Genomic DNA, 27,377 nt, shown 5'->3' with positions numbered 1-27,377 from the left:
CCGAGGTTCTAAGAGGAGGCTGGGGTGACCACAAGGGCTTCCTGGAATTGGAGGAGAAAAGTCAAAAAAATTTTTAAAAAATTATTTATTTTATTTATTTGACTGCAGCAGGTCTTAGTTGTGGCCTGTGGGATCTAGTTCCCTGACCAGGGATTGAACCTGTGCCCCCTGCATTGGGAGCACAGAGTCCTAGCCACTGAATAGCCAGGGAAGTCCCCGTGAAACAGTTTTTAATATTCTGCCCTATTGTGGCTTATGGTGCTTTGTCCTCCACCAGGTGACCGCTAACATTGGGAGTCAGGACCCTGAACTCATAAAGGCTTCTTGGAAAGGTCCGAGTAGGAGGGTCTGTGTGTGACCAGTGACACTATGCAGGGGTCTGGGACATGGATGAAGTATCCGGGTGCACAGCCTGGGATTATATAGGGCAAGTGTCTCCACCCCAGCAGATCACCAAATCTCTCAAGAAGTTTCATCAAGTGTAGATTCTGACTGTGTCCATTGGATCCTAGGCAGCTAACATTTTAAACAACACTCTGATTTTTAGGGGGAAACTAAGTGTGATAAGAGGAATGGAACCTATTAGATTCTCCCCAAAATTTCTATTATGATAATTTTCAAATATGTAGCAAAGTTGAAAAAATTTTATGGTGAATATTTGTATACTTATCACCTAGGTTCTACCATTAACTTTTTTCAGACCGTATTTTTTATCTCAGATCTACCCATTTATTCATTCCTTTGACTAGATTTTAAAACATAGGACTATAAACAGGGTATCAGTGTGCTGCTAGTCCAAAACAAAGGAACAGAGCGAAACAGGAAATATGGAGAAAACATAAAAAAAAAAAAGACTGAAATGATACCTTTCCAACCCAAACTGCCAATGATGAATTATGGTTTGCAAATTGATTTAAAAAAAAAGAAGAGAAAGTTGCTAAATGCCCCCTAATAAGAGATACATGAAATACACTAAGCTCTAGTCACCCAGTTATATGGACACCAGTTGTCCCTCCAACATGAATTAAGTGCAGCATGTGTCTTAGATAAACTGCTTATGTGATGATTGAATCATTTTATGTAATAGTTCACTAGTGCATGACCTGTGTATTCAGACATCCCTGGCTAGAAATAGGCAGAGCTGGATTTGAACCAGTTCTTTGGTCCCTGAATCTAGACTTAGCCTCTTTTGTTATGCACAGCATGTGATCATAATTCTCCATCAAAGCCAGCTGAAGTATGGACAGATTTTGAGGGTGGGCAGCTGAAAATGAGTCAATTGTCAACATGTCTTTGGAGCCAGTTAACAAAGCCTCTTTCCCTTCCCCCTGTCTGAATGACAGGTAGGATGGAAAAGGCTGGAGGCACATGACCCCAGACTAGGACAGTCACCCTCTTCCACTTACAGACTAGGACACAGGGCCCTGAGAGGAGATGGGACTTGCCCAACGTCCTCCATAAGTGACCAGAGGAGCTAGGATTGAAAGCAGCCCCTATCTCCCATCCCAGGGCTCTCCCTCTGACTGTGTCCTCCCTGGGGGAGGGTGTTTAACTCCACTCACCTTGGTCAGAGACAACGAAAACGACTTAAATCCCAAGTCTTTCACCATTGACACTGGGATCCCAGATCTTAATTTGCCTGAAATCACAAATGCGGTCAGAGACTTGTGAGCTGGTGGTGGGGTTGGGCAGCTGTCGGTGGGCTCACAGCTCCTGCACCTGGCACGCCTGATTCCGACTTCTGCCTCTGCTTCCTGTCCTCTGGCCCTGGCATCCACCCTCCCTCATCTCCCCATTCTTTGCCTCCAGCTCCAGCTTCTGGCTGCTACAAAGGGCACCCTCACATCCTCTCACCCTCCTGCTCAAGAACCATCAGGGGCTCCCATCATCTACAGCAGAGTGGCTTATACTTTGAGATTTCTCACTCTAATAAAACAAAAACATGAAAAAAGCAGGGTGGACATAGGTTACCAGTTCACCCACACCCATGACCTGAGGTTCAATAAGAATAATTCCCCCTTTTCTCTTGGCTTCCTTCACTAGTGACAGAAATAGCAATGCCAGCTATAGCCAACAACAGCAAGAACTGTTGGGCACTGGCTGTGTCAGGCGCCCCCTCTCTTCTCTGTAAAAACATCTTTTTTATGCCTCTGAGGAAGGTGTTGCTATTTCCCCACTTTACAGATGGAGAAACTGAGGCTGAGGATGATAAGGTAGTTTGTTCAAGGCCAGGCAGCCAGCAGAAAAAGAATCAGCACCAGAGCCCAGGTGTATCAGAAGTCCATTGAGCGTGCTCTGGTTGTCTGTTTCCACTTCTGTCTCTCTCCTGCTGTTAGCCCGTGAGCCTGGGGCATTGCCTGCACCCTCTGTGGATGCCTAAGTTCTGGCATGAGTGAGCAAACTGGGCTGGGGTGTTGGAGATGGGAGAGCTCGTTTCCAGCTGGATGACCCGGAAGGCTTCCTGGAGGAGGCGGAATTCAAACAAGGCTCTGAGGATAGGTGGAAAATAAGTGAAAGGGGCCCCACATGGAGACACAGGCAGGAGAGGTAAAGTGCCTGCCCTCGATGTCCTGGGGAGCAGGGAATCAGACAGCAAAGGAACGCACCATTCTCGTTTGGCAGCAGGATGGAGGTGAGGATCTCGGTGGTGATGTTGTTCAGAAGTTTAGGCTGTGAAAGAGAAATGGCTTCATCACCCTGGCTGAGAATCTGAAGTCTTCTCAGCCATTCCTTAGATGGGCACGGCCCTGCCCCGTGGCGAGGGCAGCAGGTGAAGATGCTGAATCTCAGGTTCCCTGCTGGTCAGAGCTGCAAGGGCTCAAGGGTCAGACATGCTGTGGGGGGAACAAACCAACTGGCCCTAGATCAGGCAGGTGGGGAGACTGGGGTACATTCTGGGATGCATATCGGGCCCCCAGTCTCTAGGGCTCCACTGCTCTGTTCCAATGGAATTCTCCAAAGGAATTTCATCCTGTTTCCTGAGTTTTTGACTTCTCAAAGGAAGAATTTTCATGTGGATTTTCATCCCGATTTTCATGTGGAAACCACCCCATTAAAAATATTTAAAAAAGAATTAAGAGGCAAAACAAAAGGGTGGAAAAATATGCCTCCCCCACCCAAACAAAGAAACAAATATCCCTCCATGGCAGAAGAGAGGATTCAGCCAACTTGAGATCTCTGATTCATTTTGACTCTTGAGGGAAACAGGATTCAGGGAAAGGGGCTGCCCGGGGTCACTGAGATGAGTCTATATGAGCAAAATGTGTTATAAAATAGATTTGCTTTCTAATTTATGGTCAAAACTTTACAGAAGGTAAGTGTGTGTTTATCTGTGTGTTTGCAAATGTGTAGACTCTCAGCTGTATCTGGCATACAGTAGGTGCTCAGTAAACACCTGAGCCAGGAAGTTGGACTTTGTGGCTAAGATCGGGGAGGCTGGCCCGCTCACCATGGAGCTGCCCATGGGGACTTTGTTCAAAGCCATTCCTAGGCAATGTCTCCTTTTGAGATGGATCATCCTGGGCAATCTCTTGCATCCCCAGGGAAAATCTGTTCATACTCACTTTGAACACGCCAATGTCTGAGTTCATCAGGTGGATCCGATCAGCTCTGCAAGAGAAGATGCCCATGAGGCTGGTCCCTTGGAGTCGCATCCATTCATCCATCCATCCATTCATTCAACAACTATTTACTGAGCACCTACTATGCACCAGACACGGCGCAGGCTCTGGATACAGCAGGGACCCACATAAAACCCTTGCTTCATGAGCTTACATTGTAATGCCCTCATACACTGGAATGAGCTTACATTGTAATGTGTGGGGGAAGCGGGGGAGATAGCAAACATATAGTTGCCAAAAAAGCGGGCAGAAAGATCACCCCCAGGAGTGAAGACCATGGTGAATGGAGGAGGCCATCCAGGCAAGGCGGCCTTTCACTTTCTGCCCATCCCCAAGCAGCCTTCACTCAACACTCACACCCCAGAGGTTTAAGATACTGGGTGTTTAAAGAAAGCAGTGGTCACCTGGCAGACTCATTTCCATCTCCAGAACCTTCTCAGTGATTTTTATATTTACCTGATTTCATTAAAGCTGAGCACGAGTAGATTATTTTCGGTGTGAAACTGAAGGTCCGAGGAGGCTTCCTGCAACAAGAGAAACCCAGGACCCATTTATTTAGAGGATTTTTGTCAGGGGTTGGGTGTGGGGCTCTGCATGGAAGCTCTGGGGTCAAGCTGACATGGTCTGAATCTCAGCTGTTGGCTGTGACCTTGGGAAAGGGTCTGACCTCTGTGGGCCTCAGATTCCTTCTCTATGGGTACAGGGCTGGTACCTGTACCCATGCCCCAATAAAAAGGTTGCACATAGGATTGCTGATGATGACAATGATGACAGTAGCCAATATCCACGGGAGCCCTCCTTGTGTGTCAGATGGTGTTTTATGAGCTTTATCTGATTATCTCCTTTGATCCTCATGACTCTGTGAAATAAGTCCTATTATTATCCCATTGTAGAGGTGTGTAAACTGAGGGACAGGCAGGATGGTGACTGTTAACCGGTTATTATTATTGCAAAAGTCAGAAGCTAAGCCAGCCTCAAACACAGGTAGATATATCCAGCATCTTGACCCTTAGACTCAGGTGAGCTGAGTACTAGGCTCCAGGGCAGCTGCACCCAGAGAACAGACTTCTCTGGCAGGCCTGGACTTGGAGGCCTTTTCTTAATTTTTAATTCTTTTTAGGCTATTCCAGGTGGAATGCTTTTGAACTGTGGTGCTTGCGAAGATCTTGGGAGTCCCTTGGACAGCAAGGAGATCAAGCTAGTCAATCCTAAAGAAAATCAACCCTGAATATTCATTGGAAGGGCTGATTCTGAAGCTGAAGTTCCAACACTTTGGCCACTTGATGTGAAAAGCCGACTCACTGGAAAAGGCCCTGACACTGGGAAAGATTGAGGGCAGGAGGAGAAGGGAGTGGCAGAGGATGAGATGGTTGGATGGCACCATTGACTCAATGGACACAAGTTTGAACAAACTCCAGGAGGTAGTGAAGGATAGGGAAGCCTGGCATGCTGTAGTCCATGGGGTGGCAAAGAGTCGGACACGACTGAGCGACTGAACAACATGTGGGTCTTAGTTCCCTGACCAAGGATGGTGGCCTTTGAAAAGTGCCTGCTATTGGCCACGGAGGGCACATCCCCAGGGAGTGAGGCTGGCTGGGGTCGGTCCCTTCTCCCTGCTTGTCGAGGGATCAGGGGATCCCCGCACCCCCATGGGAAGCCAGGGCTCCATGCACCCTGTAGTTGTTTGAGTGGTGCCCAATGACAAGGCGCATGAACAGCTTGCCCAGGGCCTGCAGCTACCCTCCTGGAAGGAGAGGGTAACTTTGGCCTCTGACAACCAGGTGCTGTCCAGACTCCTTGGCTTGGCATGGAAGGCCTTGCTTATCCAGGACCCAACCTTGGATCTTGCCTTGTCTCTTCCTTCTCCTTGTCCTCTGTAGGATGCAGTTGGTGCCCTACTCAGATCCCCCTTTTTTGGGTGGGGCGCCCTTTCCTCAGCTGCTGAGTGTCACTGATGCCAACAGTTCCCCGCCATTCCCTGTTCTGAGGACCTGCCTTTGCTGGATCGACCTTGCTGGGAGGTTGTGTTCTTCCTACTTTGGGGGCATTTAGTGACCAGTAGCTGACAGACAAGGGCGTACAAGAGGCCGGCCTTCTTGTTTCAGCCTGGGCTCAACCCCGTGGTGTCACCATGCTCCAGAGCTCACTGTGGGATGAAGCAGAAGCCAGCTTCCAGCTGAGGCTATATCCTTGCTTGGTCCTTCTCCTGGGAGCTCTCTCACAGTGCAGCACTTTTCTAAGGGTCTTTGTCTTGGGCCTGTTTCTAGGGACCCTACCTAAGATATCTTCTACTGGGCCTGTCCTTTGATGAGCCCACCCCCAGATCTTTATCCACAGGGTCCTTCTAAATGGAAGCTCTGAGATCTGACCTGCCTTGGTTACTGGGAAAAGCAATTCAGAACTTACTTGGAGATGATTTACTTCTGTTCATCCTTTGGAAGAGGAAGAAGAATTATCCCCTTTCCCTCTAGGCCTGTGGTTTGGAGACAGCCAACCCCAATTTCCTAGTGTAGGGTGTGTGTGTGTGTGTGTGTGTCCCAGCTCAGAAAATTTACATATTTCATTTTTCTGGTCACACTGATTGGTTCGTGAGTGAGTATTTGACCCTAACTCATCCAATGAGAGTCAGCTTTGAAACTTTTGCTGGAACTATTGGGAAAGAGAAGTTTTTCCATTGAAGTTGCCAAGCTGATAGGTTATAAGCCTGATGTGGCTTAGGGGCACTTCCAAGAAGGGACAAACTGCCTGAGGATGAAGGCAGCACAAAGGGAAACAAGGCTGCCAGATGGGAAGAGAGAAGAATGAAGATGACATTGTTTGAACACCTGATGCAGCTATTCTGGAAACCAACACTGACCTGGACTTTTCAGGTATATGAGCTACTGCAATTCCTTTTGTGCATGTGAATTAAATGTCTGCCCAAAGATTCTGACTAATTAAGAGTTGTGCCCCCAAAGCCCCTGATTCTTGGTTCAAAATTCCCTTCCCCTAGCTCCGTGAGGTAACAAGAGTGGTGGAAAGGTTTAGCAAAGCAAGAGGGGGTGAACAAGAACAGCGAACAGGGGGCTTCCCTAGGTTGCTGCCAATGTCTCAGACAATTGAACTCACGATGCCCAGGGTGAAGAGGGGGCGGCTGTCTTTATCGTTGGCGAATATTTCCAGCACGATCAGTTGGGCCACCTTGGCATTGCCCTGGTCCAGAATGAGCACTGGGGCCGTCTGACTCAGGATCTTCACGATCTGTGTGGGCCCCAGCTGCTTTGCTGCCTGGAAGGACATCAGACCCATATGAGGCCCCCCAAGTGCCTGCCCATAGGCCACGAGCCCCATGTGGTCCCATGAGACCTGGCTGCTGCCCACCTCCCTGGCCTCCCCCATTCCTCTCTGAGCTTCCTCAGATCCTAGAATAAATTGTTGTTCTGCCCATCTCACAGTCTTTGGTTTGGCTTCTCCCTCCGTCTGGAAAACGTTTTCCTTTAGGGAAGCCCTCCCTCATCTCCCAGGCTGGTTCAGATACCCTGGCAGTTCTCCTGTAACCCCTAGAATCTATCTGTCCTTTGTCATCACTAACTGTCCCGTTAGATTGAAATCTCCACGAGGACAGGGAGCAGTGTGTTACAGTCACCAGCGCTGGGGGGACAGAGTGGTCCCACACCTCCCTCCCTCCCCAGAGGCCAGAGGACAGACCACAGCAAACACCCTCCAGGCTGCAGATGGCAAATGGACCAACCGTTTCGTCGATCACCTTGATGCTTGACCTCAGCTGGCGGGCTACCTCAGGAAGCTGAGGAAGAGAGGAGGTCAGAGCTGGTTAGCTGGTGGGGAGAGGGGAGACACACCTTCAGCAGTCCTGCTGCCTGGATCCCCCAAACCCCAGAGAAGCTGGGAGAGTCTGGTGGCCCAGTGCACGTGTCTGCTCCTGGTGGGAAACAGCCTCTATGTCAGTGGCTATGGGGAATGAAGTCCCAGCCGGCCTGGACGTTCTGTGGATTGGTGGTGCCTGTGGGTCTGCGGGCAGCTTCCTGTTCTCGGAGGACACAGAGAAGCGACCCAATTCTTACCAGAGTCGTGAATGTGGTTGCTGGTGACCACGCCCCTTTCCCTGTCATTCCAGCCCCTCGCCCTGACTTCTAATCCCCAAGAGCTTGGTGATCTGTCAGCTGACTTAAAGTCCTGCCCTGCTCCCATATCTTTGGGCCAACCCTGTCCCCTTCTGGGCCCCATCAGTCACCTGGAGGAGACGGCACACCCCAGTGGACTGGTGGTGGTTTTCTGTTGTGCTGGGTTAATAAGGATTCGGAGGCTGTGACAGAATCCAGGCTCAACAGGCAGGAGGGCCCTGGGAGATGAGCGATGTCTGCCGTGGGCCCTGCAGTGGACGGCAGCAGTGCATCGCCGTCCCTGGGCCAGTCAATATCTAAGATGCCCTTTGGACAGAACTGTTATCTGATAGAGGAAGCAGGTGTTTCAGGTTCCAGGAAGGCAGAACTAGGACTGGCGCTGGATGTTACAGGAGGTTTTCAGCTTTCTAGTTATATATATGTCAGAGGCAGGCTCTGTTCAAGGAAGGAGTGAGCTCTCCATTGCTGGTAGTATGTAAATCAATCCTGAAAGGAGGTTCCTGCTTGGGGGGTGCGGGAGCAGTCCTTACACCCTCTTTGATTCAGGAAATCCCCATGATGCAGCAGGGTTGGCTTCAGGCTCTGTTCCATGCTGGGACTTACCACATAGTCCAACTGGACTGTGAGTTTTCCTGAATGGAGCAAGGCAGCTATGATAGTGACCACCACGTCCCTCCTCACGGTGAGCCTGAAAGGGGTCTGGTTCAGGGTGGGCAGATTCAGGGAATCCCCAGCAACACTGAACAGCTTAGTCACCTTTCCTTCCGAGTTGAACAACCTGGCCTGCAAAGACACAGAGCAGAGAGAATTTAAGCTCCACAGTGTATCTAGCAATAACCTAGAAGGAAATGACACTCCCCAGCCTGTTTTTCTTTTTGCAGTTGCCTCCAGGAAGCTTAGCCTGGCAGTCAGGGCCTTGCTGTTGTAGATGAAGAGCTGTCTCAGCTACTTAGCAACACCTACCCCATCTGCACCCCTCAAGTAATCTCCGGTTTTTAAAAAATCTAGATGTCTTGTTTGGAACTTAGGTTTCAACTTCTCAGACACCCCAGAAACCCTTTAGATGAAGAGAAAATCCAAGACTGCAGTAGAATGGGTGGAAATGTTTGATGCTGCAGTTTTCCAGGGGTCCATGAAAACGGGTCTGAGTTTCACGCTGTCTTGCTTGGCCTGGTCCCAGAGGGTGTCCAGACCCTGTGTGGTGGGTGGCTCCATATTTTAGAAAGAACTGATGGTTACTGGGCGCCTCCTGCCTGCCAGGCCCCATGTGGTATCGTTTCTTCCTCTCCTTAATGACTGTGTTCTTACATTTTACAAATGAGGAATTTGAGGATCAGAGAGGTGAAGAAACTTATCGCAAATCACACAGCCAGAGAGTTTTGGAGCTGGAAGAGAAATTTAGATCTGTGTGATCCTCCATGATGTGTCTGGGCTCCTGTTCAGAATCACCAGATATTTGAGGATTGTCAGGGGTTTGCCTGAGAGAAAGACCAAGAGTCCCTCACAATCTGGCCCCTGACGGTGGAAATCAAGGTTGGAGGAGACTGGGTCATTGAGGTCGATATTCTGTGTGTGGCCCGTACATTCCAGTTGCTGACTGTTCGTTGCCAGAATGGTTTATGGGGGACGTGGTCAGCCTGTTGAAACTTTTCTAAGTCTGCCTGTATGTACTATGACCCATGTTTTCTCACCTGAAGCAGACCAATGGTCTCTTGACTCCTGGTGGTCAGAGAAGGGAAGGAATGTCCCCACTTTCCCCTGGAGGTCCCATGACACTCACCCCCAGGATGAGGTGGACAACACTGTGGTCGATGACAGGAGAAATAAAATCAAGCTTCAGGTGCTCAGAGTTGAGAGACATGGGCACTGCTCAGGGAGAAGAAAATTCTGTGAGGGTGGAGGGCAGTACTGGATGGCTTGGTGGGAAGTTGCTTTTGGCTGAAGCACCATTTTTGCAAGGGAAGGGGGGAGTGTAGGGGTAGGAGCAGGAGTCATGATGATGTTGATAAGGACAATGATAAAAATGATGAGATACTGGCTGACATTTATCAAGCACCCGGTAATGCGTTAAACTGTATACATGTTAGCTCATGGAATCCCACAAACCCTTAGGTCCTGCTCTTACCCTCATTTCACAGATAGAGAAACCAAGGCTCAGAAAAGGGACATGACTTGCTCAAGGGTATACTGTAAAAGGATCTGAACTCATCTGGGCTTATGTCAACATTTTGGTTTGAAACAAAACTGACCTATTGTTTATACCTCTCCACCTTCCCACCTTCCCTACCAGTCTGATCTGTGGCCGCCCCCCGCCCCCGCAGGGTCTGGATGGATCTGTCTTGTCCGTTGCGTCCTCCTCGGGATTCCCCACTTGGCCACCAGGTGGCAATGGCGTCTCATCTGCCCTGGCTGTTGGGTGGAGAACAGAGACGGGGGCGGGATGTGGGAAGTTCCTTCCTTGGTCTGCCTGCTTCTGGGAGAGCCTGTGGAGCCCGGGGAGCCTGGGGAACCCTCCCGCTCTGCCCCTAGGGAACAGAGGAGCTGGATAGACTTGGGGTTCTTGCCCTAGTAGCTTCGGCTAGCCTCTTCCCGCCTTTGAACCTCAGTTTCCTCATCTTAAAATGGGGAAAGTGAAAGTCGCTCAGTCCTGCCTGACTCTTTGCAACCCCATGGACTATATAGTCCCTGGAATTCTCCAGGCCAAAAATGGGGAGGCAGTAGTATACTTGCCCTGTAGATTGTACAGGGCTGATACCTAGTAAAGTTAGCTCAGATCTGAATAAACCAGACTTGAAACTTACAGAATTGAGTTATCACTAATTCCTCCTGTGAACTGGGACAAATGATTTCATTTCTGAGCCTCAGTTTCCTTATCTGTTAAGTAGGATAATGATTGTTACCTCATGGAGTTGTCTGAAGGGTCAGTGAAGCAGTGTAAATAAAATACTCAGCCCAAGGACTTGGCCCAAAGTAGGTGCTCTATACATGATGAAAACCTATTGATTCCATTCTCCTCTTCCCAGTCCTCTCTGGTGGCTCTTTGAATGAGCCTCTTCAGATTCCCAAAGAGTAGATGGTAGAGTTTTCTTCTCCCCACCAATCCCCTCTCTGAGGGGCCCAAGAATTCAGACTTTCACTGTGAAGGGTCTGAGGATACAATTTGTTTCTTCCCTTGATCCCTCTTCTCTGATAGCCCACAGTAGTCTCTGTATCATCCTTCCATCCATCCATCCAACCATCCATCTATCCATCCATCCAACCATCCAGCCATCCAACCATCCATCTCTCCATCCATCCAGCACACATCTGTTGCACCTCTCTGTGCCAGGCAGAGCACCTGTCATGTACCAGGCACTCTCCCACAAAATTTGAATCCTCACTAACAATCCTAGAGGTAGGGATGTATAAGCCTGCTTTTTCAAAGCCATGGAACAAATCAGTGGCAGAACTGGAATTTGATCTTGGGACTTGTATGTACTATGTACTCAGGAAATCACAGCTATGGTGATTTCCTGTCTGTTCATCCTGGGCAGAGATCAGATGATACTTGTCCTTCTTGCTACCGGGCTGAGTTGCTGCTCAGGCCTGACCAGGGGAGGCTTGCCTTGGGCAGAGACAGTGCTTGGAGGTCAGCGCAGCAGTCAAGGAAAAAGGAGAGAGAGAGTGGTGCACCTACCCTTCGTCAGGTTCAGGAGTTCCCCACGCATGTTCTCAAAGGCCGCCTTGAGCACAGGACACAGCTGCAACAGCACACATGAGGGCCTCCATCAGCCAGGGTCAGCACACAGCCCCAGTGACCCGTGCCTGGGCTGAGTCCCGCCCCTGTACCCACGGCCAGCCAAATTTTCACCCATGTGCTTGAGGACTCAGTGGTGCGTCTACTCCCCCAACCATCACCGCTGCTCAGAGATCACCACAGCTTCTGGTGTCACCTGGGATCTTTGCAATGATTTGTCGCTTGCCTTGTGTCCACGTGTCTGACCTGCCAGCTGTCCTCCCTATGCGACTCATTATATTCACAAGAGCCCACGTTTCCCATAAGAGGGAAATGCAGAATGCGTTCCTTCATTCACTTCTTCAGTCAAATTCCAGCAGTTCTCAGTAGAGGTGATGTCTCCCAAGAGACATTTGGAAATTTCTGAAGACATTTTCAGTCGTCGCAGTTGACTGGGTAGTGTTACTAGAATCTAGTGGGTGGAGGCCAAGGATGATACTAAACATCCTGCAGTACATGGGACAACCCCCGCAACGAAGAATTATGGGGACCAAATGTCACAGTGACAACCCCAGCCTCAGCTGTTCTGCTTGGGAAGGAAGTTAAACATTCAACTCACTTGATCCTGGGGCCCAAAGGCCTTGCTCCCTTGTCCTAAGCAGCCTATTTTCCAGGGCAGTGCTCTGAGACTCTGCCATTTTGTCTTAGGTTAAAATTCCCCAGTGAAGAACCTTCTGGTTGACCACCTATTGCTACTTTTGAGAAATGACTCCTCACTTTGATAAATGTTAAGTTTTCCTATGAAGAGCCAGTTCCCTTCTCCAGCTGCTTTGCCAACCCTGAACCCAGGGAGGATGGAGGAGTTGGGCTCAGGGACTCCCAACATATTCTGCCTGTTCCTCGTGGGAAGGGTGCCCCTGGCCCCCTCTGCACCCCCTCCCATAAATCCCCTCCCTTTAGCTCCACCCCTGGGTCTCAACCATGGTGACATGCTAAAATCCTCCTCTGGGGGAGCTAGAATCCTCTGAGATACCAGGGCCCCACCAGACCAATTAAATCTCTGAGGTCGAGCCTTGATATCTGTGTTTTTAAAAAGCCCTCCCAGGAAGTTCTGACGGGCAGCTGGCATTGGGACCCACAATTAAAGGGGCTTTAGCATTTTCTAGGTGGGCTCCTGCCAGATTTAAACATGCTGCCCCCTTTCCTTTCATGCCTCTTGAAATATTCATAGTGGGTAGTTTCAAATCCAGTGATTCATGGTGGGAAATCATGATGATTGATGGAAGGCCAGTTTTCTCAAATTGTTCACTGGATTTGGCTTTTCACCCTTAAAAGCAGATATTTTCCCAAGTTGTTTTCTCAGTTTTTCAAATTGCTTGCTGTATTCAGCTTTTCACTCTTAAAAACAGGCTATTATGCAAAGAACATTTTATAATCCCAGGTTCTTGCTATCTTTTCTAGTGGAAGATATATTTTTAGCTAGTAAAGTATAATGCCAGTTAAAATGTGATTTTGCCAGAGGCTGGGAAAAAAATTTCCAGCTGAGCCCTACTTTAAGAAACCGTCACCTTTAAGTAGAAGAAAAATTTCTTAAAAAAAAACCTCACATATGTAAAGCTAAGTTTTACAAAATCATTCCTTTCAGAAGGCTCTCTGGAAAGGTTTTAGAAAGCATTGAATAGGACTTCCCTGGTGATACAGCGGATAAGACTCTGCTTGTCAATGCAGGAGACACAGGTTTGATCCCTGGTCTGGGAAAATTCCACATGCTGGAAGCATAGTAGCTTGTGCACCACAGCTATTGAGCCTACACTCTAGAGCTTGTAAGCTGCAACTACTAGAGTCCATGTGCCTAGAGCCTGTGCTCTGCAACAAGAGAAGCCTCCACAAGAAGTCCATGAGCTGCAACTAGTGGCCTCCGCTCATTGCAACTAGAGAAAGCCTTCACACGGCAATGAAGACCCAGAGCAGCCAAAAAATAAAACAAACAAACAAAAATTTAAAGGATTAAATATGGTGTAGCTATTAAAATAGTTATGACTATCATACAGTGGTATAGGAAATAGATATCACTTAGAGGATATCAAATAATACTGATGCTGAGTGTAACCACATAAAAATATGAGTGCAGATGGAGGGAGATTTGGAAAAAATATACAGAAGAAAAAATAGATGCTAAGTTAAGGTAGGAGGATTGTGGGTATTTTTCTCCCAAAGGTTTAGTTATTATATTGTGTTTTTCAGTCAAAAAAGTTTTATTATAAAAATAAATTAATTATCTGACAAGGTATTTTTAAACCCAGGAGACCCACTGTTGTGAACACATCTTGGAATTCACAGTGAAAATCAATGGTCATAATGGCAGATAAATCCAACTTATTGAGTTTTAGCTAATCTGTGACATATAAGGGACATAAAAAGGGAGATGGACTCGTGTTCACTGACTCAGAAAATTAAACCCAACAAGACCTGCTGGGTAACAACCTCCTGACGACACAACCAGGGTAGTGTGGGACCCTGGTGTGCTAGAGCCAGCTTGGATCAATTTTTGAGAATCAAGTGCTAAATTTTCAGGAATTTCTGAGCTTGGTGCTAAACCTGACATTATAAAAATCAAGTTGTATACACTTACAATTAAGTAAGTTATGCTAAGAGCAAAGTCAACTCAAAACTCATTACCTCCTAATTATTCTGTTCTATTTTACCATTATCCATTGCTCTTGAGGTTATTTATGTCTATGACATCGGCATGGTGGAAACACCATCCAATAATGTGCAACTAAGCCTCTCTTCCTGACCCTGCTCAAATGTTTGTCCCAATTTCTCCTCAGTGAGTTCACACTAGTAGCTTGAAATTGGCAACAGAAGGGATGTCTACATCAGGGAAGTCAGGGAATGCTACAAATCAGGGCTCCCTTCCTCTAACCCCTCCTGAGTCGATTGTTAACAGTTTATCAGTACATCACTGTTCAAGGTCCCCTGGCTGCCTTTTGGCAGTTTCATTACCTTGACCACAAGGATCCACTGCAGAAAGAATGACCCAAGCCCAGAAACTTCCCACTCAAAGGAGACACAGATCCCTTAGCACCAGCCTGCAGTTCCACCTCTGACCCACAGGGGGGCAGGCTTCACAGACCAGAGAGACCCTGACTCTACTTACCTCGCTTTTCACCAGTTTGGGGAGGGCTGGCGTCAGAAAGCTTATGACCTTGTCGGCTAAGCAGTTGAGCAGGAAGGAGAGCCTTCGCGGGAGGAGAAGAGGAGAGAGATGAGGTGGGTCAGGGATGATCCCCTCTCCCCTGTGTTACAGAAGGCGAGACCAAGTCCAGCGAAGGAAGGAACTTGCCCAAGGCACAGGGCGTGTTAGGGATAGGGCTGGATGTGGCCCCTGAGCCTGGTGAAGGCGGTGGCAGATGGTTCTGAGGGACACGGGCTGGGCGTTGTCTTTAGGAACATTATCTGGACACTGGAATGAAGGCAGTGGGCATATCCCCCGTTCTCCTGCTAAGGAGGGATGGAGGGAAGCATCGTGTCTTTGAGCAGCTGTTGTGTGCCCTGCACTCAGCTGGGTACTTGAGGACACTGCCCAATCTCATCCTCTCACTATGGAGGTGAGGCACGGGGAGGTGACTTGTCCAGAATGTTGCCTGGACAGTAAATGCGAGAGTTGCATTATGCTCGCCTGACTCCATAGTTGAGACCCATGGCTGCACCCAAGCCTGCCAGTGGTGGTTTGGGGCCCAGAAAAGAGCCTCCTCTCCACTTTCAAATGTTTGTTCCAATTTCTGGCACAATGACTGAAATCCCATCATTATTGCTTCACCCTCGAGCTCTCTTTGGTGTCACAGATTTCCTGAAAGGAGCCCCAGACCAGGAATCAGGAGGGAAAAGTCCCTTTCTTTCTGAGGGCCTCAGTGTTCTCCATCTGTAAAATGGGTCCAGGGCACCACCTGGCTTCCCTCCCAGGTGTTCAAGGGGCCCGGTGAGAGGTGGCGGCACTCACTTGTGCACCAGGCTGATGCGCAGGCTCCCGTTGGTGTTGGAGCACTCGCTGAGGGCCAGGTGGGCGTGGTCCTTCTCGCTAGTCTCCACATGGATGATGGCTTGGGCCTCCACCTCCATGTGCAGCTCCACCATGGTCTTGAAAAGGGGCCTGGGAGTGGAGGAGCCCCATGCTGTGAGCTCTAGCCCAGCCTGAGGTTGGATCAAGCTGCAGTTGCTGTCCACCTCTGTCTCCTGCTGTTTGCTCCTCTCTTCTCAGGCTCCATGCTGGGTCCTCCTCATCCCCTCATGTGTATACCGGCATCTCAGATTTAACGTGTATGAGAACAGAGGCTCCTGGCGGGCTACAGTCCATAGGCTCGCAAAGAGTTGGACATGACTGAGCAACTAATACACACAAACTGAACTACGGATCCTTCCCCAATCCTTCTCCTCTCTTGATCCTGCCTTGTTTGCTGGCCACTCCATACTGTCTTGACCCTTCAACCTCCCCACCACCCTAGCCCTACCCTGAGCCCTAATTGAATCCGTAAGCAAATCCTCTTGTGTCCTCCGAGACATATTTGGAATCCAGCTTCTTCTCACTACCTTCCTGCTCCTAAACCCTGGTCCACACTCCTATTGTCTCCTCCTGAATTATTACAGTGGCTTCAGGATAACCTCCCTGCCTCCACCCTTGCCCCCACACACAGCAGCCAGGAGGCTTCTTGAAGAATGTGAAATCACGTCACATCCCTCCTCTGCTCAGAGCCCTGCATGACTCCTGTCTTCCTTGGTAAAACCAAGTCCTCACCTTGGCCCACAGGCCCTTTACGATCTGGCCCCCGCGGCCTGCCGGCCTGACCTCCCAGCAGGCTGTCTCCTCCTGCTCTCTCCTCCCGCCCTCCTTAGGCTCCTCTGTGAAGCAGGCATGCTCTCTTGCCTGAGGGGCCTTTGCCCTTACTCTGCCCTCTGCTTGGAACTCTCTTTTCCTGCATGGAGGATGGGGGTGGGGAGAATGAGTGGAAGAAACTGTCCGGCTCACAGTGCCTGACCCAGGGGACACTCACGTGTTGAATCCAGCCACTATTTCCAGGGGGGCCTTGACCATCAGCTGCCGGCTGTCGGCCAGGGGCTGCACCTGCAGCTGAGGGATGCTGGCTGAGGTGACTTTCAGCCTGGACATGACACGGGAGGGTTGAGTTTCATGCTTCGTATTCAAATGAGCATCATCCCCAGACTGGTCCCCATCTTAGCTGTCCCCCAAAGTGTCCAGGCGGCAGCTGGACCCAAGCCCTGTCCGCTGACTCCCCTCGGCATGGTCTTGCTCCCCTCCCCCTCCTCACTGTCTGTAACATTTCCATGGCTCCCCTCCTAACTCAGGAGATGAACCTGAGCTTCTGGGGCTGACCTGTAAGACCCTCTGTGCCCTGGCCCCTTTGACCTCTCCCCCTTGGCCTTGGGGTCTGAGCACCAGCCATTCTGACTCTCCCCCACCCTTTGCCTCTGCCCAGGCCAGTCTCTCTGCCCAAATGCCATTTCTTCTTGTCTCCTGGTGAGCATGGAGTCATTGGCTAACCTATCCCCACCACTAAGAAGCATCGCCTTTTCTCTTCATCTTCCCATCCCAGGCGATCTTCCTCTGGGGTCTTCCCTGTTAGGGTTCCTGGGTCCCTCTTATGGTTCTTGTTAACCCCTCTGGGAGCCTCTGAAGGAGAGGCTTTTTTTAATCCATCCTTCACAGTCAGGCACAGACTTGACACCAACGGATGCTTGTTGACTGATCCCTTGAGCATGCAAAGCGTGTCCTGGGCAGAGGAGTGGGCAAAGAGCCAGCTCCCAGCTTAGTTCTGCTCCACTTACCAGAGGATTTGCTTCAGGATGGATTTCACCAGGTTGCCGGAAATGCCCCCGGACGACTCCTCCAGGGCACTGAGCAGCGGCAGCTTCTGCAGGGTGTCGGTAACATCGTGATTCTCCAGTTTCTGTGTCAGCACTGGAGACAGATCCCAGGGATTAGGGTCCAGCAGGAGGGGCAAGGAGAATGGCTTGGTGGGGGCTCCAGGCTGGGAGGGGACATCACTCAGGGCTACTTGGACTGGGACATAAGGTGAGGGTAGGGATGGCTTCATTCTGAGGATGATGGTCCAGATGGATTATTTTCACATGGAGACTGTGAGTGGGCATGGGTGGGACCATTCCCACCCTTGAACATTGCCAGCCTCCGCCAGGAGTGTTGGTCAGGACACCTGGAACAGAGACCTACATATCTCTCACTATCCACTGGCAAACACTCCAAGAGGCAGGGAGCTCCTAAGGCCTTGTTTGGGGCTGTTTCGCTGCTGAAACAAACTTGCTAATGATTCCCTGGCATCCACATCCCATGGGCCTGTTGCCCGAAGAGACCCAGGTGCTATGTAGAGAAAGGAAGAGCCAGGAGCCCTGGGTTCTGGTCCCTGCTGGACGTCTCCCCTGACGACTGGAGCCCATTTGTCTTGTGTGACGAGCAGGTCAGAGTGCTGGAGAGCTGATGCTGAGAGTAGCATTGGAGAACAGCCCTCAGCCAATGAATGACTGGTGGGAATTGGTGTATAAAGACCCTGCCTCCCTCCCTCCACCGCTGGGCAGGATGACGGGTGTGTGTCCCCTGCTGTGTCCAAGCCAGCCTTGTTGTCTGCACTGTGACGATGGAGCTGGCCCCCACAAATAAGCCTCCTTTGCCAGCCAGAGCACTGTTCAGTACTGGCTGTCGAGGTTCTGGAGGGACATGGAGCAGGGATAAGAAGCTTGGCCCTGGCATGCTCCTCTGCCTAGCTCCAGTCGTGTCACCTCCCAGGACTTCGGGCTGGGAGTTGAGTGGATTTCCTCGGGCAGCCAGTGACCCCCGGCTCCCTCCTAGGTAGTTGCCAGAGACAGCTTCCCAGTGAATCAGTGGTAGTCCTTCCTGCAGAGAATTCCATTGGCTCCTTGGCAGGCAGTTCTCTGGCATCTGGCCTCAGCCTGTCAACCAAGGACCGACTCTGACCTGGGACAGTTCGGGGAATTTCCCCACCATTCTGGGGGGCTTTAACCTTCTCCCTCCATGAGTTCTTGGGGAGGATTCTCCCCACCAGGTTTTTTCTGTACTTGGATTTGAGCTCCCTGCTGCATCCCAACCCCTAGGGGATTATTTGGCATTCTCTCTTTTTTCCTTCTTAGCTGGTTTCCCAGTGTTTCAGTTCTTGCCAATAATATCTGATACAAACCCATCTGTTGGGCTTACTGTGTGGTTTCTGCCTTCTGACTGGCCCTGACTAACGCAGTTGCCCAGTGGGACGGAGCCCCAGTTCCCAGTGATAACTGGCTTGCCTTTACCTGACTTGCTTCCCGCTCTCCTGCAGCTGTTGCCTGGGATCACCTCCAAAACCACCCTCTTGCACACAGCTCCTCGACTCAGACTCTGCTGCTGGGGAACCTAAATGGCTGCCCCTCTCCAAGCTCCTTCTGGCTGAAATTCCATGTGCTTGCAACTCAGTGTGGGCCCAGAGCATATGTGCCTCCCCCAGGAGTGCCTGGAGTTCTCAGCTCCCCTTCCATCCTAGGGGATCCATCCTCTCTAGTGGATATATATCTATCCTATATCCACAGGCTATAGTGCCTTTCAGCTGTGTAGGACCTGGCCCATGCACAGGCCACAGCCCAGGCCCACTGTACACAGAAGGTTGGTGTGTGCGCCAGTTGGACTGGTTTTGGTGTCACAGCTGGGTCGAGGATGCCGCTAAACAGCTAGAAGGCCCAGGACAGCATTCCCCCTATAACAAAGAGGTATTCAGTCCCCGAAGGCAGCAGTGCTGAGGCTGAGAAGTTCAGCTATAGAGGTCATTAAGCAGTTGTCACTTTCTGTCTTATTGGATGATCCTGACAACCCGGGGAGCGGCGAGGCCCTCTTGCAGAGAAGGAAGCCAAAGCTCAGGGCGCTGCCAGGGCCACAGAGCCGGAGCTTGATAAAGCTGAGCCTGGGGTGCAGGCAGCCAGACTCCCAGCTGAAGGTGCTTGCTTTGGAGACTAGTTGTGTACTAGGTCTAACCCAGAGGAGGGGCTCTGGCAACGGGGTGTAGGCAAGAGCAGCTGGAGAGGCATTTGCATTGTCGCATGTGGTGGCCGCGTACTCCCTTGAGGGCTGTGGACCTCAGAGTAGTAGGTTTTAGAATCATGGCATTTAAAAAAGGGATCTTGGAATCATAAATACTTGAGATCATAGACCCTCCCAACCTGTGTAACTCACCCCGTCAAATCTCACTCAAGACTTGCGATCCAAGCATGCTTTGTATACCCCTAGTGATGGGGAACTCCCTCCCTCCCTTGGAGGGCTGCTCCACCTGCCCCCTCGCCTTACGGTGATAAGGGCTGGGCGGCTAAGACTTACTCTGCTTGATGACTTCTGCGCTGAGACTGAGAACCACAGGAGGGCTTAGGGTGGCTCCTACCAGCTTGGCTGCCAGCAAACCACAGAAGAAGGTGAAGGTCCACGGGTAGGCCATCTTCTTTGGGGTTGGCAGGTGGCACGTGGCAGAACCTGGGATGAGCACAGAGGGCTCCATTAGCTGAGCAGAGAAGGCCCAGGCCAGGCCTGCCAACCTGGTGACTTGGGGTCCTAGAGTCCAGGAGAGGCTGTTTAGTGAGATGGGTAAGAGAGTAGGCTCTGGAGCCTGACTGGGTCTCTGTGTCCTTTAACTTAACCTCTCTGTGCCTCAGTTTTCTCATCTGGAAAATAGGCCTCATGACTGCTATTTCATGGAGTCAAGATTAAATGAGATAATATCTAGAAAGCATTTAGCACCGTGCCTTTTGCATGGCAGGATTCCCAGGTGGTGCTCGTTGTAAAGAACCTGCCTGCCAAGGCAGGAGATGTAAGAGATTTGGGTTTGATCTCTGGGTTGGAAAGAAACCCTGGAGGAGAGTAGGGCAACCCGTTGCAGTATTCTTGTCTGGAGAATCCCATGGACAGAGGAGCCTACAGTCCATGGGGTCACAAAGACCTGAACACGACAGAAGAAACTTAGCATGCAAGCATGCTTTTGCAAGGTGAGCACTTGGTAAATATTAATTATTTTCTTACAGGACATCCACATTCAATGCTCAGAACAAAACATTTCTGCTTCTGTTTTTTTTCCCCACCCATCCCTGTGGCACTTAAAGCGCTCAACCTCAGCCAACTTCCCTCCCTGGGTTTCCCCTCTTGCTCTACGAAGTTCCAGTCATTCCAAGCTGCTTGAAGTTCCCAGAACAAACCCTGTTCTCTCCCGTCTGGTCTTCGCCCTGCTCTTCCTGCTTCCTGCAATGCTGTCCCCCTTCCTTATCTGCCTGCTGAACTCTTCATTCTTGAAAACTCCACTCATGTGTCCCTTTCTCTGTAGAGATTTTCCTCTCCTGTAACCTGAGAGCCTGGACCACACTTGGAGAAAGGTCGCCCTGGGGGCTAGTGTGTGCCCAGGATAGGAAGTGTAGGTTGGAAGATGAGCATTCAGGTAGGAGGCAAAGTGGTAGGAAAGCTGTTTGCTTAATTCACAGGGTCCCCCTGAGCAGACTGTGAGCTCCAGGAGGACAGATTGGGTCTACCTGCTCCCCTCTGAGTCTTCAGGACCCAGCATAGCACACAGTGCTTTAATAAGTGGTTGCTGAATGAATGAATGGCCCTGGGAGCCCTGGAAGAATGGGGGAGTATGAGTTTCTGAAACTGGGGAGGTCTGGGCCATGGGAACTGCTGTCGATTCACAGGACCCTCATTCCTGAGTCTTGGATGCCTGAAGGAAGAAGAGAAGTGTTGTGGGCCTGGGAGTCAGACAGACCCGAGTGGTCGGGCTGCCTCTACAACTTGCCGTGTGTTCTCAAGCAAGTGGCTTGTCCTCTCTGTCTGTTTCCACATCTATAAAATAAGGGGTAATAATAATGATACTTACCTCGCAGGGTTGTTGGGAGGATTCAATGGGACCATCCCTTTGTAGCCTCATATGCCACAAGTGCCCAATGAGGGTTAGCTGTTATTCTGATAATGACAGTTATTGTCGCTAATACTGGGGTCAGAAGGAGCCACCTTGCAGTCAAAGCCAGAAGACAGAGGGGACGCCCTCCCTGCACCTGCTCTTTTGCCCAGGAAGCCCCCCATCCCCACTCCGTAGTCTTTTTGTTTCAAGTATCTTGACCCTGTTTTCTCTTCATTATTAACTCACACTGCTCTGTTCTATGATCAGAGGCTCTCAGGGGGGCAAGTGGATGGTAGCCTCCCCTCCTGTGGAAAATTGTCTTCTCTACAAATCCAAGCACCGCATGCCCACCCACCACATTGCATCTCACCTCCTGGCTTTGCCTCTCTGACTGTGCTGTCCCATTTGCATGAGATAACCTTCTCTCTTCCTTTGTCCAGCCAATTTCTACTCAGCTTCTCCACCAATATATCACCTCTTTTAGGAAGCCTTCCCTGACTGTCCTCTACCACCATGTCCCTGGGTTCTCCTTGAGCATGGCATGTTGATCCATCCTGGGAGTATCTTGGGGTCCAGGATAGTCTGATAGTTTTGTCTTCAGAATCATCCCAGCCCAGGACTGGCCATAGAGCAGCTGGTGTGCGTGGAGTGAGTTAATGTCACTGGGATGAGGTCAGGGAGAGATGGGGCCAGTCCAGTTCCCTCCTCATTGCTGTTTTGTCTCCTGGATGAGAAAGCTGGACTCCTCTCTACCCCCAGCTCTGACCCTAACAGGGTCCTAATGGATTGAGAGGGGCCTTACCCTGGGGTCAGGCCTCTCTCCTGCTCCTGACCTGACCCCAACAGGGGTCTCTAGGTCAGACCCTTCCTGGTGACATAGGCCCTTCGCCCCTTCCCTGCAGATTTACCTGGACACACGGATGCCTCGGCCTGCTGCTCTTCTCGCCTGGGCACTGGGTCTGGAAGCCCAGCCTTATATCCTGCACACCCTCTGCATTTGGATTGAGGTCTCCAAAGTAAATATTTGTGGCATCTGGTAAACCACAGACGTGCTGGGAGGCAGACTTGGGACTCCAGTTTCCTGAGGTTTGGAGAAACAAGGATCCGGCTGACGTGAGGGATGTGGGTGGGGCACTGGGGCATATGTCAGGGGAGCTGGACCAGACAGAGTGTGGCCTGTGTAAAGGGCTCCCTGCCTCCTGGGCAGCCGCTTCTGTGAACAGGAGCAGTGATGAGAACAGATGCAGGGATGGGAACAGGGGCAGGGATGAGACCAGGGGCAGGGATGATGTATTAAGCACCGGCGACACAGAAGTTTCCACCCGAGGCTTCACATCAGCCCTGTCCATGGAGTCTCATTCCCACCAGGGTCAGCATGGCTATCCTGACTTTGCCACAAAGGCACCAGCTTCACCAGCCAATAAATGGCAGAGCCACATTCAAACCAGAACTCTCACTTCAAAAGCTATCTAGGGATGTCCTGGTGGAGACAGGGGACCCTGGGGGAGACTGAGTAAGGGCTCTGGTTCCACTATTTCCATGCTGAGTGACGCAGAGCACATTCCCTAACCTCTCTGAGTCTCTGTTTCTCATCTGTGAAATGGGAATAATGGCAGCACATGGGTCATACGTCCTGGCACAGAGCAAGTGCTCAATAAAGGTGAGTACTTTTTGCTTTTGTATTAATATTATTGCTTACAGTAGAATAAGCCTTTGCAGAGAGGTTGCAATCATATTTACTGGGAGGATGGAGGGAAGAGCCTTGCCCATTCCTTATTCCTAAACACATTTTAGGACTAGGAATGCACGTATCCATGAATTAATTCACCCACGAGAACAGGTTTGAATCTCATTTTTGCCACTTTGTTGTGTAACTGTGGGCAAGGTACTTCATCTCTCTGGGCCTCAGTGTCCTCATCTGTAAAATGGGGATGATGGTAGCCCAGGCTGCTGAGAGTGTGAACTGAGGTGCACACTCACCCAGCACTCAGCCCAGGCTGAGGTATTCTGCAGCAATGAGCACTGTGTTTGCCTTGCCTGTGGCTTCAGGAATTTCAGTGAATATTCGTGGACTGAATGAATGAGGCTTGGTCTTGAACCAAGGGGACAAATGAACTGCTCTGTAGGACCCCTCTCGCCCACCACCTAGGATTGGCTTGCTTGACCTTCACAGACACCTAGAGGTGGGTGTCAGCTGCCCTGAGTGAGGGAGTCTGAGGCCCTGAGAAGTGAGTGACTTGCTCCAGGTCCACGCCCAGGGCTTCCAGAGCTGGGACTTGAGTGTATTGTTTTGTGCAGACCACACGCTCTTCACCACTATGCCATCCGTCCCCGGTGAGTCCAGGTTAGTGTCGGGAGGTAGGACTCAAACAGGGCCTGGGGAATCCTTGCTGCCCGGCTTCAGTCTAGAGGCCGGGGATGTGGTTCAGAGCTGGGAGCACTGGTACTGAATCCTGAGTCCTTGTGCAGGGGGACAAGAGGCGGGCGGCGAGGGCTGTGGGGACACACAATATATGGCCAGGCCCTGGTGGGGCTGCGCTCCCTGGAGATGTCGAGAAGAAGAAGGCAAGAGTGTTCGCCCTCCTGCCATGTCTGAAATGGGCTCATGGCTCCAGACACCTAATGGTGAGAAGCTTCTAGAACCAGAGAGACTTCCTGGAGGGAGCCTGCCATTCCCCCGGGCACATCTCCAGAGGGCAGAGGCCTCCTCCTGGGCTCTCCTGCTGGCCCTGCTGCAGCCCATGGACAATGCACCTCTGTGGGAGGCCTGAGCCCAGTGACAGGGCCTAGGCCTCAACCAGCTCCTGCTTCCTGCCTCTCGGTCCAAACACACTCGCTGGGGTCAGCAGGTGTGACGGTGCCTCTAAGTCCTGGCACATCTTGGAAGCTGGGGTCAGCAGGTGTGACGGTGCCTCTAAGTCCTGGCACATCTTGGAAGCCACGGTGCAGCACGGCCCTGCCCTCAATGCCACTCAGCTCCCTCCCTCCCCCCAGCCCCGACTGCTCTGGGCCTCTTTGTCCCAGCCTTTCCTCTTTCCATCTCTCGGGCCTCTCTGCTGTGTCCCTTCCGAGAATGCCTTGCCCAGCCCCTGAGAACTCCATCTTGCCCTGTCTGGGCTGCAGGCAGGGGAGTCGTCCAAACGACTGGTTGAGGCCTAGATGGCTCGTCTGCTGTGTGGCTGGGGAGAAAGGGCTCCTCTCTGGGGACTGCCACTTCCTCAGCTATAAAATGGGTCTGTTTTGAGGGTCACGTAACAAAATGTAAAATGCTTAGAACATCAGTGAAAGTGAGTGTTAGTCGCTCAGTCTTGTCTGACTTTGCGACCCCATGGCCTGTATCCCGCCAGGCTCTTCTGTCCATGGGATTCTCTAGGCAAGAATACCAGAGTGGGTAGCCATTCCCTTCTCCAGGGAATCTTCCTGACTCAGGGATTGAACCAGGTCTCCTGCGTTGCAGGCAGATTCTTTGCTGTCTGAGCCAGGGGAAAGGCAATGATTATTATTGAAATATTAACATCTCTGACCTTCAAGGCCCAGTTCAGAGGCAGTATCTGCTTCAAGCTGCCTGACTGCTGCCCATGGATGAGTGTCCTCCCCAGCGCTTCCTCAAGTCCCCAAGATCAAGTATCGCCGGAGGCACCACACTTCCACAGAAGCTATAGAGCAAGAGGAGGAGCCAGACCGCAGTGCGAGCAGGTGGCCAGGAGGCCATGGCCCTGCTCTTGGCTTCCTCCTATGGGGGCTCCTGACCTAGACTGAGGTCTGAAAGGAGTCAAGAGGGCAAAGGAGGCAGATCTGTGAAGATGCCTCTCAGCAGACAGCTGAGGTCCCGTCGCCCACTGACTCAGTAAGGCGAGCAGGGGTGTGTGCCCGGGTCCAGGCCTAGAGGGGTGCGACCCTGGGCCTGGGGTGTGCGATGGGCAGGATCCTGTCTCTTTCCTGAGAGAAACAGGCTGAGGAGCTGACGTCCATCAGCTCAGGTGGGCAGAGTGGCATTTGAGAGGGAAAAATTACTGTTCTCTGCTCACTATGGATGTGGTTAAAGTGTGTGTGTGTGTGTGTGTGTGTGTGCACGCACACACGTGTGTGCTTTTCCAAAGGCCTGGTGTGGATCACGCAGGAGAGTGATCTGGTCTGGGGCTGATTTCAGTCCTTCCCATTATTATCATCCCCTGGGCAGTGAGGAAGGGGTGCCAGAGAACCAGAAGCTGGGGGGGCATGTAGGGGGGTCAGCGATTGGAGAAGCTCTGCCCTCCTCTGGTGCTGCAGCTTGAGAGGCCCGGCACGAAGGTGTGAAACACCCCCATGAAAGTGCCCATGAGACTCAACTCAAAACAGTCTCTGCCTCTCTAGGAAGCCAGCTTGCAACAGTACCAAGGCAGATAACTCTCTCCTGCTTCTTCCCTCTTCTCCCTGCCTGTGATCCATCCAGACAGAGCCAAAGAGGAAGAAAAGGTGAGTGTGTGTTCCTGTCTGTGTGTGTGTGTGTGAGAGAGAGAGACAGAGAGACAGAGAGACAGAGACACAGAGAGCGCGCTCCTTTCCCCTGCCAAGCCAATACACAGAAACCTGCGTTAAGCTTGGGGAGAGAGTTTGCTATTGAACCAGAGCTGTTCACTCCAACACAGCAAAGTGTCAGAGTGGAAAAGTCCATCTCTATTCTATACATCACCAAAAGTAAGGGCCAGAGGGAGAGAATAGCAGTAGTAACACCCCTATTTCCCAGATGACGAAGGTTCTTGGAGAAGGACAGTGACTTGCCCACGGTCTCACAGCTGTAACTGTGGAGCCAGGATCTGGACTCAGTTCTGTCTGACTCAGGTAGCCCTTTCTGCCTCTCTGTTCCAGCCCACCCCATCACCCCAAGTGGGATGAGGGGAACCCTTTTCTTGGAAATCTGTGGATAACCAGGAAGGGTCTCTGAGGACATGGCAGGGTTAGACAGATGGAAATCAGGAGAACTTGTGGGCTTTTTCTGTCTCAGAGGGCAAGAAGGAAGCCACATGAGAAGCTCACTTGAATGGGCTCAAGTCTGCAATTTGAAAAGGCTCTTTGTTGGCACCAAAAATGCCCCCAGAAACGTTTCACCTCTTGTGCCAAGCCCTGTTGCACGGTAATGACCGTTGGAGATGTCCTCAAGTGTTAGAAGATATTATGATGATTGATTAGCAATGTCTGCCATGAGCAATATAGATGCTATATCCTTTCTCCATCCCACCTGCATCCTTGTTGAAGATTTTGCACTCCCTTGCAAAATGTCAGAGAGATAACTGAGTGGGGAGAAAATCTCTAGACAAGATAGAGTTTGCTAAGGCCTTCAGATAAATCAGTTCTTATCTCTGGGCCTTAGGTTTCCCAATTGTTAGATATGGATGTTGGACTCTTTGATGCTGTGGGTCAGGCTGGCTCTGATAACCTTTGCTTATAGCAGCGGGAGCTTGGTAAATATGCAGTGTGGAATGACCTTTTCTCGAGAGCAAATTTGTTCTTAGGAAGGCTCATATTCATGACCCAGGGTGTGCGTAAGTTCTGTCCAAGGGAATTGCCCAGTGATACGGGCAAAATGAACCGTTAGTGTAACTGAGCAGCATCCTATGGGGCTTCCTGGGACAAACTTTCCCCTCTCCCACCTCTGCCTCCTCTCTGTAGAAAAACTTCAGCCTCCTTCTTTGTGTTCCTAAGAAAAAAATTAATCAGAATAGCAAGAAAATGCAGAAATAAAGGAAAATGGTGAAGCAAGACCAAATAAGATTAATTTAGCCATTATATCGGAGCAGGCAATGGCACCCCACTCCAGTACTTTTGCCTGGAAAATCCCATGGACGGAGGAGCCTGGTGGACTGCAGTCCATGGGTCGCTAAGGGTCGGACATGATTGCGCGACTTCACTTTCATTTTTCACTTTCATGCATTGGAGAAGGAAATGGCAACCCACTCCAGTGTTCTTGCCTGGAGAATCCCAGGGACGGGGGAGCCTG

General features: G+C 50.8%; 1 protein-coding gene across 1 annotated transcript; it reads right to left on the bottom strand.

Annotated features, from left to right (window-relative positions):
* Positions 1-19,957, bottom strand: BPIFB1 (BPI fold containing family B member 1). Its single transcript, XM_061125836.1, has 15 exons — positions 19,843-19,957; positions 17,301-17,433; positions 16,508-16,615; positions 15,460-15,609; positions 14,617-14,698; positions 11,418-11,481; positions 9,522-9,607; positions 8,345-8,524; positions 7,351-7,404; positions 6,729-6,887; positions 4,077-4,144; positions 3,564-3,609; positions 2,607-2,670; positions 1,563-1,639; positions 1-41 (listed from the first exon to the last, which is right to left on the bottom strand). The coding sequence occupies exons 1-15, from the start codon at positions 19,955-19,957 to the stop codon at positions 9-11; spliced, it is 1,419 nt and encodes a 472-aa protein (XP_060981819.1). The 3' UTR covers positions 1-8.
* Between the last annotated feature and the right edge of the window lie 7,420 nt (positions 19,958-27,377).

Source organism: Dama dama, chromosome 23 (genome assembly GCF_033118175.1).
Source record: "Dama dama isolate Ldn47 chromosome 23, ASM3311817v1, whole genome shotgun sequence".
NCBI classification, from domain to species: Eukaryota; Metazoa; Chordata; class Mammalia; order Artiodactyla; family Cervidae; genus Dama; species Dama dama.
This window is presented reverse-complemented; position numbering and strand designations above follow the sequence as displayed.